At 47.4% G+C, this 19,745-nt stretch overlaps 1 protein-coding gene across 1 annotated transcript in view; it reads right to left on the reverse strand.

Annotated features, from left to right (window-relative positions):
- Nucleotides 1–19,745, reverse strand: part of IPO4 (importin 4) — a 171,942-nt gene that overhangs the window by 617 nt on the left and 151,580 nt on the right. Inside the window, exons 26-29 of the mRNA XM_040354677.1 lie at nucleotides 18,161–18,369; nucleotides 17,880–18,012; nucleotides 10,615–10,719; nucleotides 1,488–1,557 (exon numbers count right to left, since the gene is read on the reverse strand). Coding sequence (XP_040210611.1) covers nucleotides 1,488–1,557; nucleotides 10,615–10,719; nucleotides 17,880–18,012; nucleotides 18,161–18,369 — 517 coding nt within the window. The remainder of the gene's footprint in view (nucleotides 1–1,487; nucleotides 1,558–10,614; nucleotides 10,720–17,879; nucleotides 18,013–18,160; nucleotides 18,370–19,745) is intronic.

A 19,745-nucleotide genomic window follows, 5' to 3' on the forward strand; every position in this document is an offset into this window, starting at 1 on the left:
AAAAATAAGCACCACAGGGCCTCTTTAATGTGAGATCTGGGGTCAAAAAGACCTTGGATATCACATTTATACTTAAAAGCAATTAACAAAAAGAAAAAAGTAATTTGATTTTTCTACATAAAAACAAAAATGGACCCTTTAAGGCCAGAGGGCAGAAGTGACGTTTGACATTGCTCCGGTCCTCCAAGGGTCTAGAGTCGAGTTGGGGCAATCTTGCCCTCACTCGACTTCCTGCCCATCAGTACATCGGATTGGTTAGTATCTGCTTCTGCTGATCTCTCCGATAAGCGTTGGAAACGACCGGGAGGCGGCACCACTCTCGCTACCCATAAAAGTGATCTGTGATGAATGCGCTACTGGGACCACTTTTACGTTAAAGAGGATCGCCCACTGTGTAAAAAAATATTGCTGCCGCCATAACCCCGATATTTAAGGTCAAAAAAGCGACATATATCCACGGTGGGCGGTACGTAAGTGGTTAATATACTATGCAAAACTGCAGCACTAGTATATAACTTTCAATTTGCATGTGAAAATGCAATAGTAGTGAGGCTCCTCATAAAAGTCCTTATAGATGTAGATACACTCACCGGCCACTTTATTAGGTACATCTATTCAATTGCTTGGTAACAAATAATAGCTAATCAGGCAATCAAATGGCTAAATGTATTTAGGCATCAAGATGCAGGGAAGATGACCCATCTTCTGATTGCTCCTTCCAGCAGGATGATGCACCAGGTCACAAAGCTCAAATCATCTCACCACTGGTTTCTTAAACATGACAAAGAGATCACTGAACTCCAATGGCCCCCACAGTCACCAGATCTCTAATATAGCACCTGTGGGATGTGGTGGAACAGGAGATTCTCATCATGGATGAGCAGCCAACAAATCTGCAGCAATTGCATGATGCTATCAGGTCAATTTGGACCAAAATCTCTGAGGAATGTTTCCAACACCTTGTTAACATATTGGGTATCCATTTACTCAGCATAACATCATCTGTCACATCATACAAAATAAATAGGCTAACTTTTTTTTGTTTTTTAAATTCAGGAAAACGCGTTTGAAAAATTGCTGCGCAAATACTGTATGACATAAAAAGTTGCAATGACCGCCATTTTATTCCCTAGGGTCTCTGCTTATATATATATATATATATATATATATATATATATATATATATATATAAAAAAATGTTTGGGGGTTCTTAGTAATTTTCTAGCAAAAAAATTATGATGTCAACATGTGGGAGAGGAGTGCTGGAATTCGCGTTGCGACAATTGAACGCTATAAGTACGGTTTTAAATATTGCAGATGCACTGGAGCCCAGTAACAGCAATTACATGTATTACATATAATACGGTTCAGTAAATAGAGAACTGACGTGAATCCGGTACCAACACATATTATGAGCTGTAAAAAATGAACACGAGATGGAAGGAAAGTATACTATACACACAGTTAAGGTTCTTATCCCTGTATACCTGGTTGGATCTCCTTTGTCCCCAAGACATGACTACATATTCTTGCAATGTCATCGATGTGTTTGACAACCTACAAGAAAGAAACACATATTGGAGTGAACGTGTCATCAGACAAATAGACATCAATGTGGACCTGTCATCATTAAAGAGGCTAGATTATTATTATTATTATACAGGATTTATATAGCGCCAACAGTTTACGCAGCGCTTTACAACATTTACAGGGGTCTTCAAACTGCGGCCCTCCAGTTGTTCAGGAACTACAATTCCCATCATGCCTAGTCAGGTCTGTGAATGTGAGCGCTTTACAATGCCTCATGGGATGTGTAGTCCCGCAACAGCTGGAGGGCCGTATTTTGAAGATCCCTGGGCTAAAACAACAAAACATACTGGAACCAAAAAGACGTTTATAGATACAACTGAATTGCAGGAACCTTGACATGAGCAACATGCAATGATATTCTGTAGCTTATCAAGCTCCAACTCACACACAGGAGAACATGTGATGGGGCATGCAACACCCTAAATGCAGGTGTAACATGTAACATGCTCCAAAAGGTGAACGTGTCCTTTAATTCTAACAGCTAGGAGATGGTTTGGGATCAGTGCAATATTTAATGAAAGTTGGAGTTGCGGCGCAGCGTATCGTATTTACGCTGCGCCGCCGTAAGTTTGAGAGGCAAGTGCTGTATTCACAAAGCACTTGCCTCCTAACTTACGGCGGCATATTGTAAATGGGGCCGGCGTAAGCGCGCCTAATTCAAATGATGATGAGGGGGGCGTGTTTTATTTAAATTAATGGTGACCCCGCGTATTTTACGTTTTTTACGAACGGCGCATGCACCGTTCGTGAAAGAATCCCAGTGCGCATGCTTGAAATTCCGCCGCAAATCGTCATTGCTTTCAACGTGAACGTAAATTATGTCCAGCCCTATTCGCGAACGACTTACGCAAACGACGTAAAAAATTTAAATTTCGAAGCGGGAACGACGTCCATACTTAACATTGGCTGCGCCTCCTAATAGCAGGAGTAACCGTATGCCGAAAAAGCCTAACGTAAACAACGTTAATAAATTGCGCCGGGCGTACGTACGTTCGTGAATCGGCGTATCTAGGTCATTTGCATATTCTACGCCGAAAATAACGGAATCGCCCCTAGCGGCCAGCGTAAAATTGCACACAATTATACGCTGCCATATTCAAGTTACGTCGGCGGAAGAAGCCTATTTTTTTAACGTATCTGCCTTTGAGAATCGGCGTAAAGATACGACGGCGCAGATTTGAAATTACGGCGGCGTATCTGGAGATACGCCACCGTAACTTCTACCTGAATCTAGCCCAAAGTCTTTTCTGAATGACACCCGTGCTGAGTGGCTGACCCACACACAGGACCTGGAAGAAAGTGGAGATCACTGGAGTAGTGAATCGCAGCTTTTCTGGTATGATATATACATAGTTCCATTACTATGTAACTAGGTAGATTACATCATACCTGGAATCCATCTTTAAATCCTCATTTTCCTCATTGCAATAACTGCATTGCTGGATTATGTGTCCAGGTATCCTTGTATACAGAGTATAAATGCTATTACAATTTAGCTTGCAAAAAATGGATATATGTTAATAGATGCAAACTACAGCTATATACACCCGTGGTTTGCATCTATTAACATATTTAAATACTTTGATAACATTACATTCGCCGATTTTTGACAACCTGAGTTTTATAAACAATTTTCTGCAGAGCTTATCAAATCTATATTTCATTGATGTCAGAATCACAACCAGTTTAATAAAGATACAGCTTATTACACAATCATGCCAGAAATGGGTATGCGCTATACCAGGGATTAGTGGACCTCCAGCTGTTGCAAAACTACAAATCCCATCATGCCTCGGGTGTCATGCTTGTGGCTATCACAGTCTTGCTATGCCTCATGGAACTTGTAGTTCTGTAACAGCTGGAGGTCCACTAATTGCACATCCCTGCTCTATACCAAGCAAAACTGTGGGCTCCGTTATGCTCCTTTATAGCATATGACTCTGAAACTGAAGACAAGAAGGCCTTTAGTTGTACAGTGCCTTGTGCTGCTATAAATTGGCAGAATACCTTTGTTTAACTGGTCCTACAAGCTCCATTATTTATAGTTACTGCAGGGAGGATTAAAATGAAAATGCTTAACCGGTGTGACTTGAATTTCAGGGCACTGCATATTTTCTACTACCAATGTAGTAATAAAGAGCAATTACAGGGAGTAGACATAACAACAGAAACACTACAATAAAAACGCGTACCACTTTTGGCAGCGAATGTACTCACAAAACACAGCTGGAAAGGGGAGTTATATCATGATTTCCTCATTCTGGCCAGGTTTATAGCTAGGGAACATCAAAGACATAAAGAGGTCCATTTACTAAAGGCAAATATACTGTGCACTGCAAGTGCAATTGCTGTATATCTGCAGGGAAGCTCTGCTAATTTCTATCATCCAATCATGTACAGGCAAAAACATTTTTATTTTCCTTGCATGTGCTTGAGTATTCTTTGCAAAGTGAATCTTTACCTCATTTACTAACCTCTGTGCAAGTGCACTTGCTGTAAACAGTATATTTTCCTTTAGTAAATCAACCTCAATGGGGGTTATTTACGGAAAATCCACTTTGCACTACAAGTGCAAACTACAAGTTCAAAATGCACTTGAAATTTCACTGGAAGTGCACTTGGAAGTACAGTCACTGTAGATCTGAGGGGGACATGCAAAGAATATAAAAAACATTATTTTATCTTGCACATGATTGTATAATAAAATCAGCAGAGCTTCCTCTCATTTCAGATCTACCCCTCAGATTTACAGCGACTGCACTTTCAGTGCAAGTTCAAGTGCACTTTGCATTGTAGTTTGCACTTGTAGTGCAAAGTGGATTTGCATTTCGTAAATAACCCCCAATGTCTTTAATCCACCAAGTCTGTTGTCAGTTGGCCTAGCTCCAGTCACAGAGGTACATTTGCTGAGACTGGAGAAAACAGAATCTGAATCAGCTGTGCATGGCAACCAATCAGCTTCTAGCTTTCATTTCCAAAACTTAACAAGCTGATCTTATAAGCGGATGACCCCATCTCAAAGATTCACTTTGTAACTAGGCCATGATGACTGACCACTAAGAACTAGGAGAGGGTATAGGATTGAGTAAATAAAATAGTATGCCGCCCCCCCTTTATTGGTTGAACTAGATGAACTTGTCTTTTTTTCAACCAGACTTGTAACTACTTCATCATTAGGGCCACTGCAGTGTCATATTCTGCTGCCTATCCTAGAATGCTGCGGAAGTCACGTGACGGCCAACTGCGCATGCGCAATGCGCTCCAACAGCAAATGCGATGCGTTCCAGGGGATTTACGACACTACCCTTCAGTGAACCATCACAATTTGTCACGGAAGTGACGTATTACCATAGACGGAGCGGGGGGACAGAGAGAGAGACCCATTCAGAGCGAGAGAGAAATAGAGTGAGATACTGAGATACATTCAGAGCGAGAGAGAAATAGAGATAGAGATACTGAGATACATTCAGAGCGAGAGGGAAATAGAGATACTGAGATACATTCAGAGCGAGAGAGGGATACAGATATAGAGATACTGAGAGAGAAGCGGGGCTCAGGGAGGGGATTACCTCCCCTATGTGCATTACTTCCCTTATATAAAATATATGCACACGATCTCTCTCTCGCTCTGAATGTATCTCAGTATCTCTATATCTCTCTTGCTCTGAATGTATCTCAGTATCTCTATATCTCCATTTCTCTCTCGCTGTGAATGGGTCTCTCTCTCCCCCCGCTCCGTCTATGGTAATACGTCACTTCCGTGACAAATTGTGATGGGTTCACTGAAGGGTAGTGTCGTAAATCCCCTGGAACGCATCGCATTTGCAGTTGGAGCGCATGCGCAGTTGGCCGCCACGTGACTTCCGCAGCATTCTACGATAGGGAGCAGAATATGACACTGCACCACTATTAAAGTTTTACTGCGGAAGGGGTTAATGCTGATGGGCTGAGAACTGATATCTCTCACACTGTGAAATATTGCTCTTTCCCACCGATTACAATAACATAGATTCATGCATTGCATGAATCTATGTTATTGTTGCCGCTGTCGCCGACTATTCAGATGGCCGGATGGTGAGCGCTGGCCACCTGAATAACGGCAGCTGGTCGGCTTTTATCGAAATGCCTATCAGAGCCAGATAGGATTTCCGAGGACATCCCTAAGGCTGTAATCGGCTTCATGGAAACTTATCTAAAGGACGTACGGGGAATGCGTTCCGTGGATAAGACTGACAGGCGTCTCAGCCAATCAGGTTCACTGGTTCTGGTTAACGATAACCTGATTGGCTGAAGCGTCATCGAGGGCGGGAGAAGACATAGAGGGACATGGAAGGAGGATGGCTGACCCCCAGAAAGGCGACAATGGGCACAGTGGTGGCAATGGGCACAGTGGCGGCAATGGGCACAGTGGCGACAGTTGATGGGCACAGTGGCTGCGTTTGATGGCATGGCACAGTGGTGACAATTGATGGCACAGTGGCTGTTTGATGGCATGGCACAGTGGTGACAATTGATGGCACAGTGGCTGTGTTTGATGGCATGGCACAGTGGTGACAATTGATGGCCCAGTGGCTGCATTTGATGGGCCCAGTGGCTGCATTAGATGGGCCCAGTGGCTGCATTAGATGGGCCCAGTGGCTGCATTAGATGGGCCCAGTGGCTGCATTAGATGGGCCCAGTGGCTGCATTAGATGGGCCCAGTGGCTGCATTAGATGGGCCCAGTGGCTGCATTAGATGGGCCCAGTGGCTGCATTAGATGGGCCCAGTGGCTGCATTAGATGGGCCCAGTGGCTGTATTTGATGGGCCCAGTGGCTGCATTAGATGGGCCCAGTGGCTGCATTAGATGGGCCCAGTGGCTGTATTTGATGGGCACAGTGGCTGCATTAGATGGGCCCAGTGGCTGCATTAGATGGGCCCAGTGGCTGCATTAGATGGGCCCAGTGGCTGTATTTGATGGGCCCAGTGGCTGCATTAGATGGGCCCAGTGGCTGCATTAGATGGGCCCAGTGGCTGCATTAGATGGGCCCAGTGGCTGCATTAGATGGGCCCAGTGGCTGCATTAGATGGGCCCAGTGGCTGTATTTGATGGGCCCAGTGGCTGCATTAGATGGGCCCAGTGGCTGCATTAGATGGGCCCAGTGGCTGTATTTGATGGGCACAGTGGCTGCATTAGATGGGCCCAGTGGCTGCATTAGATGGGCCCAGTGGCTGCATTAGATGGGCCCAGTGGCTGTATTTGATGGGCCCAGTGGCTGCATTAGATGGGCCCAGTGGCTGCATTAGATGGGCCCAGTGGCTGCATTAGATGGGCCCAGTGGCTGCATTAGATGGGCCCAGTGGCTGCATTAGATGGGCCCAGTGGCTGTATTTGATGGGCCCAGTGGCTGCATTAGATGGGCCCAGTGGCTGCATTAGATGGGCCCAGTGGCTGCATTAGATGGGCCCAGTGGCTGCATTAGATGGGCCCAGTGGCTGCATTAGATGGGCCCAGTGGCTGCATTAGATGGGCCCAGTGGCTGCATTAGATGGGCCCAGTGGCTGCATTAGATGGGCCCAGTGGCTGCATTAGATGGGCCCAGTGGCTGTATTTGATGGGCCCAGTGGCTGTATTTGATGGGCCCAGTGGCTGCATTAGATGGGCCCAGTGGCTGCATTAGATGGGCCCAGTGGCTGTATTTGATGGGCCCAGTGGCTGCATTAGATGGGCCCAGTGGCTGTATTTGATGGGCACAGTGAGGCTGCAATTGTTTTTTTTTATTTTTTCGTTTGCGCCCCCCCCCCCCCCCAAAAAACTTGAGCACCAGCTGCCACTGCTCTTTCCCACCAATTCAGTGTTGAGGAAACACCTTCCCATTACTTTTCCTGGTTGCAAGAGACTTGTGGAACATCTGAGGCTAGCCTAGGCTTAAGGCTTTCCGCTTTTGGTTGCATCATCAGACACATGGGAAACAGTCCTGCTGTACCAGGTGCCTTCAGCTCACACTCCACTGACATTTCTGGTGCTGCCTACAATGTCCCTTCTGAGGTGTTTGGCCCTCTGCTAGCCTTCCTTAGTCTTCCCTAGCTCTATCCTCCCTGTTCTACACAGGGAGGATTTCACTGTATTTGACTGTAGAAGCTTTAAGCATGCCTTTGTGCCTTCTACTGCAGAATCTCTCTGACGTGCGTACAGATTAGCAGTTTCTGAGCTTTCAGCCAGTGGGACTATATCTGATGCTTAAGTGATTGTAAAGCGAAGTTTTTTTTTTAAATAACAAACATGTCATTCTTACCTCCACTGTGCAGCTTGTTTTGCACAGAGTGGCCCCTATCATCCTCTTCTGGGGTCCCTCGGCGGCTCCTCCCTGCATCGTATAACCCCCTAGGAGAAGCACTCTGCCGGGGCTTACCTTGCGGGCTCGCTCCCGAGTCCAGCATTTGCATCCATAGAAGCAGAATGCCGGACTCGGCCTCGCCCCCGGTGCCCACGTAATTGTATTTGATTGACAGCAGCAGGAGCCAATGGCTATCAATCTATCTGATCAAGAGCCGAGACAACAGGCAGAGGGGAAGGTGGCATCTCCGGCTCTGGAATTAGGGGGCTCAGGTGAGTAAAATAAGGGGCTAGGGGGCCGGTTAGTGACAGTGGTTATTTCACCTTAATGATGTCAACATGAGGGTTTACAACCCCTTTAGGCTCTCAAGTCCTTGACAGATAATCCTACACCTCAGGAATCTTCTACCATTACATTGAAATGAAAGTGTTACTAACCCCACAGTAATACATATAGTCTGTATATGCAGTAAAGGGGTTAATACTCCACATTGTGTAAAAGGCTGTTTGATCCTTTCTTTTCTGTACCTCCTCTTCTTCCACAGTCCCCAATCCATTTCCTGATAGAACAGAGCCTTGGGAGCACTCTGCACATGCTCAGTTTCAGTTTTCTTGGAAGAGTGCATGTGATTGGCACAGTGCAAATCAGCACTGTCCAGGTGGAGGTTCAGGGTCCTGCAGCCTCATAGGACAATCACGGGAGAATGAAAACTCCTACAAGCTTTAGACAGACACTCATTGAAGTCATGAGACTGCTATATACTGCTGATGAGAAAATGTATTTAGCAGTCTATATTTACTAAAATAATTGCATTTCCCTGTTCTGTGTACTGTGGGAGACCAGATATAGTGAATGCAGGGTCCTGGGTTTAGTAACACTTTGAGAGACTGCTTCAGGTCTGCACCAATTTGAGGAAAACTTTGTTAAAAATTGTCTGTCCCCTCTGTGGATCTGCCTGTATCCTAACTAAATAATCGACAAATCCAGCAGAGCAGGATCTCACTGACAAATCCCTTTCTAGAACTCGGTTCTCTCTGCAAACTATCTTGGTCATGATCTTAATCTGGTAGCCAGGGATAAGCAATTAGCGGACCTCCAGCTGTTGCAAAACTACAAGTCCCATCATGCCTCTGCCTCTGGGTTCATGCTTGTGGCTGTCAGAGTCTTGCTATGCCTCATGGGAATTGTAGTTCTGCAACATCTGGAGGTCCGCTAATTGCATATTGCTGTGGTAGACTCTAGCTGACTGGTCTAAGCCATTAGAAGGGATCAGTTCTTCCCTTGGTCATAGAGCACTTGAAACTCATGCCTGCAGCCTTAAAATAAAAGTATGGTCAGGTTGTTGGAGGTCTCCTGCCAGAAAACAGAGGAAGACTATCTGGCTAAGATGCTCTGCTGCTTAACCTGCATGCAAAAAGTGCTTGCTTCTCATGCCCTTCAAGAGACAATGCCTCTTCATAGATGCCCTGCATACTCTCATCAGGGATGTTAAATGTAACAAGAGTAGCAACATGGTAACAAAAACATCAGTTTGGCCAGCTTCACCCCACGAAAGGGAGGACAAAGTCGAACCCTAGTCCGGCACCCAGTCAGCAAATACCTGACTTCCGCATCACCCAAACACTCAGATAAGTCTTCTTCAATAGGGATGAGCACCGGCGTGTTCGCAGCGGGCCACGTGCAGAGCCCGAGAGGAAGTCTGCGTGGCGCTGCGCTAATCACAGGCAGGGAGACATTTCCCGATGCGTGGCTGCAGAGATGAGCAAATGTCTCCCTGCCTGTGGCTAGCGCAGCACAGTGCAGACTTCCTGGCGGGCTCTGCCCGTGAACTGTGCGAACACGCCGGAGCTCATCCCTATTCTTCAACATGAGGTGGTGCCCCCGACCTTTGTGGACACTTGGAAAACATGTGCATCTCAGATGCTTGGGTGCAGGAGGTGGCTTCCAGGGATTACAAACTAGAGTTTCCCTCCAAGTCCCCACCTTGGTTCATTACTTTCAATCTATCTGTATCACCACCCAGATTAGTGAATCTTCATGCAGCCCATGCTGCTGCTGCTTTTGGACCCAGGGTGTCATTGCCCCAATCTCTGCGGCAGAATGGTTCCAGGAGTTTTAGGTTCACAGTTTCCAAACCAAAAGGGGGCATCCTCCATGTCCTAATTCGGGCCTTCATGGGCACATACAATATTAAGGCTTGAGATGTTTGGTATCCATTTACGTGTCGCAAACCTCATCTTAAAATTTTACAAAGAAAAAAAAAAGGGTAATATATAGGGTTTGTGTGAATTAAATACATTTTAGTGTACTATTTATTAAGATTTACAATTGATAAACTACCACCGTTTTATTCTCCAGGGTCTCTGCTTTCAGAAAAATATGTTTTGGGGGGTAACTAATCTTCAGGTCTAAAATATAAGTGGTTAAAGACTTCCTGTATCTCTTAACAGATAAAAAAAAAAAAGTGCTATTACTGCATTAAAATATTTGACAGACTATAACAGTTCACACAAGATTCGGCAGTATACTGTATGGATCACCCCTTGCTTTGAATAAAGCATTACACAGAGATTAGGAAGTAACAAAGTATAAAATAAAGGAAATGGGTCATGACACACAGTCAGAAAAGTGCACCTAATCTGAACGCATTCTCCATATTTTTAGTTTTGTATGGGCTCTTTAAGCATTGCCGCTACATAATACTATACCTGAGATGAATTTTTCTCATACAGGAATGCAATGCATTTAAACACAGTACTGTTCTCCTCAAAATCTTCTCTAAGAGGCAGAGAACGGAGTAGCACAGGAAATACCTAAAACAGAAGAACAAAAGGGTCATTTGGGGGAAGCATTGGAGCAGAAGTACAGCTGTAAGAAGATAAAAAAAATACAAAAACAAACAAGCAATGTAAAAAGTTTGGCAGGTTAAAGAGTTATATCAGGCAACCTGAGAAGCTCCGAGTGCTGATTCCCCTCTCCTAATCCGAGGACTGCTATACTGGGAATTACAGGAGTCTAATATCAAAACAAACACAGGTGTTTATTTTAGGCACGCAGACTCGATCACTAAAATTAAAGTGTAAAAAAAAAAAAGAAAGGAATTTAAAGGGTCACTAAAGAAAAAACATTTTTTGGCTGAAATGACTGTTTATTGGGTATGGAGACATAAAAGTTAACAGATTCCTTTTAAAAATTATTAAAAATTGAATTTAATCTATCATATAATGTGCCTCTAGTTTCACTTTTGGTTTTAAAGGTACATACATGAAGTTCCGGGTGAGAGGTGAGTCGGGAAGACACACAGAACAAAAACAAACAAATCCAGGGCAGTGTTTTGTTTTTAAAATGAATCTGATTGTTTTACACACACAGTAATGACAGCTTAGACCACCGTGAAAATCTCCCTGTACCATGGTTATAAGGAAACAGGCAACCAGGAAGTGTGGAGATCACAGCAGAATTACAGCAACTTCAAAGCAAAAACGAACAATGAGGACATGAAACCAGTACTGCAGTAAGGTAAAGGAAGCTATTTAGCTAAGAAAAAAAAAAATTCCTTTAGTGACCCTTTAACTTACCTGTAAATTCCATATCTTGTAGTACAGAATGCAGGCAGGTTATTTAAACACCATGGGTTATAGGCTTGTACCTTCAGGAACACTGGTAGGCTTTTAAGAACATTCCACCCCCTCTCCTGTAACCCTACCCTATGAGCCTTGGGGTTTTGTACCAAGAAATTCAGAGTAAAGGCTCTTTTACATGGGCGGCCCGTTCAGGACTGCCTGCCAGTTTTGGTTGCGGACCTGAACGGGCGCTCCGTGCTCCTCTATGGAGCCGCGGATGTCAGCGGTGACATCCGACCCGATCCGCCAAAGTATGACGGAGGAAAAACCTACTTTTCCATTCGTCTGGCGGATCGGGTGAACACGGACAGACGGTCCGTGTTCATCCGATCCCCCCATAGGGGAGAGCGGAGAAAAGACAGGGCGGTCCCTGCACAGTGTGCGGGGACCGCCCTGTCATCCGCCGGCTCAGCGGGGATCAACGGAGCAATCTCCGCTGAGCAAGCGGAGGTTCACGGGGCGGATCATTACTGATCCGCCCCGTGTGAAAGGGGCCTAACAAGGACAGGTTAGGGGGCGGTCTGTGTCCTGTACTATACTAGAAGTTATTTAATTTACAAGCAAGTTAAAATTCCTTTTAACTTAATCATACTGAACACAGGCAACTTATTTGAATAAGAGGAAGGAAACATCGCTCCAGGTAGTGCATGAGCAATCAGCCCCACACATCAGCAGGTGCCGGCCCAATCCTTAATTGCTGTAATATGAAACGGTGATGAAAAGCTGGCCGCACTCCAACAATGAAGCAGATAAATTAAGTTTATCAAGTCTTCAAAGTATGTAAATAACAAACATCACAACTCCACAATATGGACAGAGGTCAGTTGACGCTTTTTACAAGAAATCATACTTAAAGGGTCACTAAAGGAAAAACATTTTTTAGCTGAAATGACTGTTTACAGGGTATAGATACATAATAGTTAACTGATTCCTTTTAAAAATCATTAAAAATAGATAAAAACCAATCATATAATGTGCCTGCAGTTTAGTTTTGTTTTTGCTGTTTCTCTGATGTACAGAGAGCCACTAGAGGGCAGTCAGCCAATAGAGAGCAGTGATACTTTGTCTAAAACTCCTCAGCACCAATCCAGTTTCGTTTTACACACAGTAATCACACCTCCTTGATTAGTCACCACCGTGAGAAATCTCCCAGTACTGTGGTGATCAGGAAACAGACAACCAGGAAGTGTCCAGAACAGAGAGGATTTACAGCAACATCAAAGCACAAACGAATAATGAGGACATGAAACCAGGACTGCAGTAAGGTAAAGGAAGCTATTTAGCTAAAAAAAAAAATTCCTTTAGTGACCCTTTAATCGATTAAGCATGTTTTTGTGTGAAACGCATAAACTGTCCTCTGTCCATATTGTGGAGTTGTGATGTTTGTTATTTAGGTACTTTGAAGACCTAAAGTGGTTGTTCAGCCACTGTAGAAAAAAGTACATGCAATACCCTCTGTTATAAAACGTTTTATGCTGCAGTGTCTGTGCTTTGTAAATAAATATGCCCATTATTACTACCTTATTTCACAACGCTGCTGGGCGCTCACGTGACTCCTCCCTGCTTCCTCTTCTGATCAGACAGCTAGAGTGGGAGGAGCCAAGAATCCCCCACTGATGTCAGTCAGGAGGAGTTGAGAGCCGAGACATCAGCCGTGGAGGAGGGGAGCAGCGGGGAGTCACGTGAGCGCCGAGTGTAAAGTAAGGTAATGGGTATATTTTTTACAAAGTACAGACACTGCAGAATAAAACGCTTTCTAACAGAGGGGATTGCATGTACTTTTTGCTGTTATTTCAGCAGAAAGGAGGGGGGGGTAGGGGGACAGGCTCTGGCACACAGCCGACAGGCAGGTAAGGGGGGGGGGGGGGGGGGAAGGACAGAAGAGCTGCAGATCATGGAGGTATGTAAACTGACCATATTTCAGCAATCAGGACCGATCCGCCCTATACGCAGACTACGCAGGCTGCGTAGGGCCCCGAGTAATACTTGGGGCCCTGCCGCCGCTAGAAGTCCGCAGCCAGCGGAGATAATGTCTCCGCCGGCCACCATTTTCCTGAAGACCAGAACGAGAAAGGAGCCCTGCCTGCCGAAATAGAGCTGTGGCGCCTGGGATGGGATCAGAGAGAAAGTAAGTGTGGCCCCCTGTAACCTGAATTGGAGGAGCGGTGGGGTGGCTGCATAAAGAAGAATCATTCTCTCCATCGTCCTCCCACGGTCTCTGAATGCCTGCTTCTGCGCCTCTCCCTCTCGCAGGCATTTAGGTACTGCGGGAAGAAGATGGAGAGAATGATTCTTCTATATGCAGCCACCCCACCCCACCGCTCCTCCTATCCTGCTTATCTCTGCTGCCCCCACATTGCTCTCAACCCCCCCCCGTGCTCTCTACCCCCCCCCCCAGTGCTCTCCACCACCCCCATGCTCTCTGCTGCCCCCCTGTGCCCCTTGCCTCTCTTCCTGTGCTCTGCACCTCCCCCCTGTGATATCCACCTCCCCCATGCTCTCCGCTCTCCCCTGTGCCCGCCACTTCTCCCCCAGTGCTATCCAGCCCCCCCCCCCTATGCTCTGCCCTCCTCCCTCCTGTGCTATCCACCTCCCCCACGCTCTATGCTGCCTCCCTGTGCTTTTTACCTCCCCCTGTGCTCTCCACCTCCCTACATGCTCAACGGTCTCCCCCTGTGCCCTCCGCCTCCCCCCTGTGCTCTTCACCTCCCCCAATACTCTCCAGCCCCCCCAGTGCTCTCTAGCCCCCCCCAGTGCTCTCCACCTCCCTTCTGTGCTCTCCACCTCCCCCCTGTGCTCTCCACCTTCCCCATGCTCTACGCTGCCCCCCCTGTGCCCTCTGCCTCTCCTCCTCCCCCTGTGCTCTTCACCCCCCCCCTGTGCTCTCTAGCCCCCCCCCCCAGTGCTCTCCAGCCCCCCTCTTCTCTTCACCTCCCTCCTGTGTTCTCCACCTCCCCCTATGCTCTACGCTGCCCCCCCTGTGCCCTCCCCATCTCTCCCCCTGTGCTCTCCAACTCCCCCATGCTCTAAGCTGCCCCTCTGTGCCCTCTGCCTCTCCCCCTGTGCTCTCCACCTCCCCCTGTGCTCTTTAATACCCCAGCCCAGTGCTCTTCACCTCCCCCATGCTCTACGCTGCCCCCTGTGCCCTCCACCTTCTCAATGCTCTACGCTGCCCCCCTGTGCCCTCCGCCTCCCCCCCTGTGCTTTTCACCTCCCCATGCTCTCCACCTCCCCCCATGCTCTACGCTGCCCCTGTGCCCTTCGCCTCTCCCCCTGTGCTCTCCACCTCTCCCCCTGTGCTCTCCACCTCCCCCCATGCTCTACGCTGCCCCCCTGTGCCCTCTGCCTCTCCCCCTGTGCTCTTTTCAATTCCCCCTAATTCTCTCCAGTCCCCCCAGTGCTCTCTATCCACCCCAGTGCTCTCCAGCCCCCCTCTTCTCTCCACCTCCCTCTTGTGCTCTCCACCTCCCCCCATGCTCTACGCTGCCCCCTATCTCTCCCCCTGTGCTCTCCACCATACTCTACGCTGCCCCCTGTGCCCTCTGCCTCTCCCCCAGTGCTCTCTAGCCCCCCCAGTGCTCTCTAGCCCCTCCCCCCTGTGCTCTCTAGCCCCCCCATGCTCTACGCTGCCCCCTGTACCCTCTACCTCTCCCCCAGTGCTCTCTAGCCCCCCAGTGCTGTCCAGCCCCCCATGCTCTATGCTGCCCCCCTGTGCCCTACACCTCTCCCCCAGTACTCTCCAGCCCCCCCATTGATCTTCACCTACCCCCTGTGTTCTCCACCTCCTCCCATGCTCTCTGCTGCCCCCCCTGTGCCCTTCGCCATCCCCCAGTGATCTTCGCCTCCCCCAGTGCTCTACAGCCCCCCAGTGATCTCCGCCTCCCACCTGTGCTCTCCACCCCTGTGCTCTCTGTCCCACCCTGTGTTTTTGCTTCCCCCTGTGCTCTCCAACCCCCCACTCCCTGTGCTCTCCAGACCCCCATGCTCTCCGGTACCCTTGTGCTCTCACCCCACCCCATGTTCTCAAGGTTCATCCCTGTGCTCTCTGCCCCCTCTGCTCTTTCCCTGTCTTCTCACCCCCTGCACCTTTGCAGGGTTTCCCCCTCCCCTCTCCCGGGGGATCCGTCAGGATGGAGAGTGGAGAAGGGGCCGGTTAAGATGTCATGGGCTGCTCATTCCAAAATGCCCGGGCCTATTTTTTGTCCCAGTCCGGCCTGCCTGAGATGTAAGGAGGCACTCCGCTGGGGACACCCGAGATGCAAGGAGGCACTCCGCTGGGGACACCCGAGATGCAAGGAGGCACTCCGCTGGGGACACCCGAGATGCAAGGAGGCACTCCGCTGGGGACACCCGAGATGCAAGGAGGCACTCCGCTGGGGACACCCGAGATGCAAGGAGGCACTCCGCTGGGGACACCCGAGATGCAAGGAGGCACTCCGCTGGGGACACCCGAGATGCAAGAAGGCACTCCGCTGGGGACACCCGAGATGTAAGGAGGCACTCCGCTGGGCACACCCGAGATGTAAGGAGGCACTCCGCTGGGCACACCCGAGATGCAAGGAGGCACTCCGCTGGGCACACGCGAGATGTAAGGAGGCTCTCCGCTGGGCACACGCGAGATGTAAGGAGGCACTCCGCTGGGCACACCTGAGATGTAAGGAGGCACTCCGCTGGGCACACCTGAGATGTAAGGAGGCACTCCGCTGGGCACACCTGAGATGTAAGGAGGCACTCCGCTGGGCACACCTGAGATGTAAGGAGGCACTCCTCTGGGCACACCTGAGATGTAAGGAGGCACTCCGCTGGGCACACCTGAGATGTAAGGAGGCACTCCGCTGGGGACACCTGAGAGGTAAGGAGGCACTCCACTGGGCACACCTGAGATGTAAGGAGGCACTCCGCTGGGGACACCTGAGATGTAAGGAGGCACTCCGCTGGGCACACCTGAGATGTAAGGAGGCACTCCGCTGGGCACACCTGAGATGTAAGGAAGCACTCCGCTGGGGACACCTAAGATGTAAGGAAGCACTCCGCTGGGGACACCTGAGATGTAAGGAAGCACTCCACTGGGGACACCTGAGATGTAAGGAGGCACTCCGCTGGGCACACCTGAGATGTAAGGAAGCACTCCGCTGGGGACACCTAAGATGTAAGGAAGCACTCCGCTGGGGACACCTGAGATGTAAGGAAGCACTCCACTGGCTGGGGACAGTAACATCAGAGCTCCCACTGATTCTGCATTATGGTGAGTTGAATAATTTCATTCTATATTACAATGTAATAATAGAAATAATGCGCTTCAATCATCCTGACACCATAACAACCATGGTGCCGGGATGATTGAGGCGCCAACACTAGAATTTTGGAGTATCTTTATCTGCCGATTGTTAAACTGTGTTAAAGATGTTTAGTTCTTCTGTAAACTCCTATAGCAGGAGCCAGGCAGCGCCTCAAAGGGTCAACTGGGAGTCCATTTCTTGTATAACTTACTCTCTGTCTCTGCATTTTGCATCATTACTTTGTACTGACCTCTGCACTCCACAATAACCATTACTGCTCTGTGCACTACTTCCTAATAAACTCTACATTACTCATTACGGACCTCTGCATTACTTCACACTGACCCCTGCACTGTCCTAATCAGATTATATACTGCTCTGACAGGCCAAACCAACCAAGCCAGCCAGGCCAGAATTCAACCCTGCAGGGCAGCCAGCTAGGCCAGAATCATTCAGGCAGACCAGGCAAAAAAGTCTCCAAAGTTCTCCATCCATGTCCTATACTGTCAATATACTTCCTAGCATTAAAATGATCTAATAATATTAATAGCCCCAGATGTTTTTGAACTACATTTCCCGTGATGCTCAACTAGAGTGCACGAGCATCATGGAAAATGTAGTTCCAAAACGCCACTGTCGTAGGGGCTGTTGTGGTCCCTGTTGGGTTAACATGTCTTCTATACTACCTATGAAGTCTCGCTAATCTTGCTGCATCCTGTGTACATCCTGTGTACATCGCTGCATTTTCTGTAGTGTAAAAGCAATTTAAAAAATCCAGCCAGCATCTCCTGCAAAAACCCTGTAATAATGATCCCAGCAGGCAAACAGATGAAATCAGGTACAGATATTGCGCCACTGAAGGCTTGAAATGCGATCCTAAAAAACATCACCCACCCAAAACTGAAACATTAACTCTAAGTGGGGTAACCAAGGTGAATCTTAGTAGATAAAACAGAAGTGACATGCTACCTGGGCAAGTGGCTATTTATATAGATTCCAGTCAAATCTATAACATTTTTCCAGCATTGTCCAATGCAATCCCAAGAGAACTGTGCATACATAGACTGTTACCTGCTCCAATGGCACTCCCCCTGGGTGACTCAACAACATCCGACTCACTGCCCCACACACATTGTCCAGAGCTCGACCATTCTTCTCACAGCTGATTATAGCTGATAATACTGAAAGCAACTTAGGGTAATGTCTGCATACAAGTCAAGGACAAGAGTGGCATTGTCTAAGGAGATACATAACTAACTCTCACATCAAAGTTTGAAACAACAGAGAGATGCAAAATATTGGAGTATAATATAAGGAGGGAGTAAGAAATGTAGACTATTTCTGAAGGATACTTGTGCATTGAGGCACCTCCATGCTCTGCCAGAACCCCGAGTCCGAACACAGAATTACTGCGAACTTCATCATCTTTGTCCTGTGCTCCAGAGATCAGTGCAGGAAGTAACTGGGGCACAAACTGTACAACTGCCCCACTCAAGCTTATTACTGATTCCGCCACAATACCTCCTCCAAATGACTTTTCTGCAGGGGAACAGCTTGGCTTCTGTGTAAGAAATAAAGAATGGACACATTTCTGTACATAAATAAAGGAAACAACAGGTGAACTGAAAAGAAAAAACGAAAAAAAATCTAGAATCTATTAAGCCTGAGGCTAATAATATAGTATCACCTCTCAGTAATAGTTACGGTCTACAGAAATTGTATTTACGTTATCAGAATAGTCAAGTAGTACAGTTGCCAGAATATTCTAAGCTAAGTTAGGGCCAGGAAAAAAAAAGTAAATGTTATTTGTGTAAAAGAACGGATTCTAGTAGAGGGTAGTGTTAGGGCTTGTTTACATATGAGGTTGGGGATGGTAAAATTAGGTGGTTGAGCCAACCACCCACTTGCCTATCTAAAGCTGCAAGGGCAGCTGGACAGAGGTGTAAAAATTGCCATAACTGCAATGCTTTGCCAGACGTGGCCCACTGAAGTGAATAGGGCAGTGCCGCAACAGCCATGAAACCACATGCAATGCATGCGTTTGCCACACAGTGGAGCAGCATTTACATTTATTTCCTCGTCGTCTGACAAAAACCTCTCAAAAGTAATCCACCGTAGATCGTTTTTCAGAGGTGCTTCAAAGATGGGTGCACATTTAAACCTAGCATTACTGAGGTTGCCTACAAGCTCCAGTGATTGAAATCTAGCCCATGATAGTTGTGTGTGCTACTGATCAACTCTTTCAGACCAGAAAGGTCAGCTTAGAGTCAGCCCTTAAAGCCTCCACGTGTAGGTCTCCTGTCTGAGCTCAGGGCTGAAAACTGACTTATTCTCTGGACCGCAGAAGGACACAATTATTAACTTAAAGCTTTTAAAGTGTAATTGCAGCTTTGTACATATCCCTAGTACATATCCTTTGTACAAACCCCTGTACATATCCTTTGTACAATCCCCTGTACATATCCTTTGTACAATCCCCAATACATATCCTTTGTACAATCCCCTGTACATATCATTTGTACAAACCCCTGTACATATCCTTTGTACAATCCCCTGTACATAACCTTTGTACAATCCCCTGTACATAACCTTTGTACAATCCCCTGCTGCCATTTCTCTGAAAGAGAATACAAATAAATAAGGCAACTTTCTTTAAACAGTTGCACTATAAGTCAAAGGTGCAGGTCTACTTAAAATGTATTTAATGTCATCTGACAACACCTTTTTTATGTGTCAGTTTTAACCCTGCCACAGGAGAGAGGGCATCCTGACATTGTGAGGGCGCAAGAGTATAAACTTATAAAATGACCGTCACTAAATGGCGGCCCACAGGCCGAGTGAGGCCCCAGTGACACTTCTGCCCGGACCGCCAGGCCGCCAGTAATGTTAGCAAGTGTTGGTTTGCTGGGACCGCGGGGTTCCCTAGCAACCAGCGAC

The sequence above is a fragment of the Rana temporaria genome, chromosome 1, assembly GCF_905171775.1.
Source record: "Rana temporaria chromosome 1, aRanTem1.1, whole genome shotgun sequence".
Classification (NCBI taxonomy): Eukaryota; Metazoa; Chordata; class Amphibia; order Anura; family Ranidae; genus Rana; species Rana temporaria.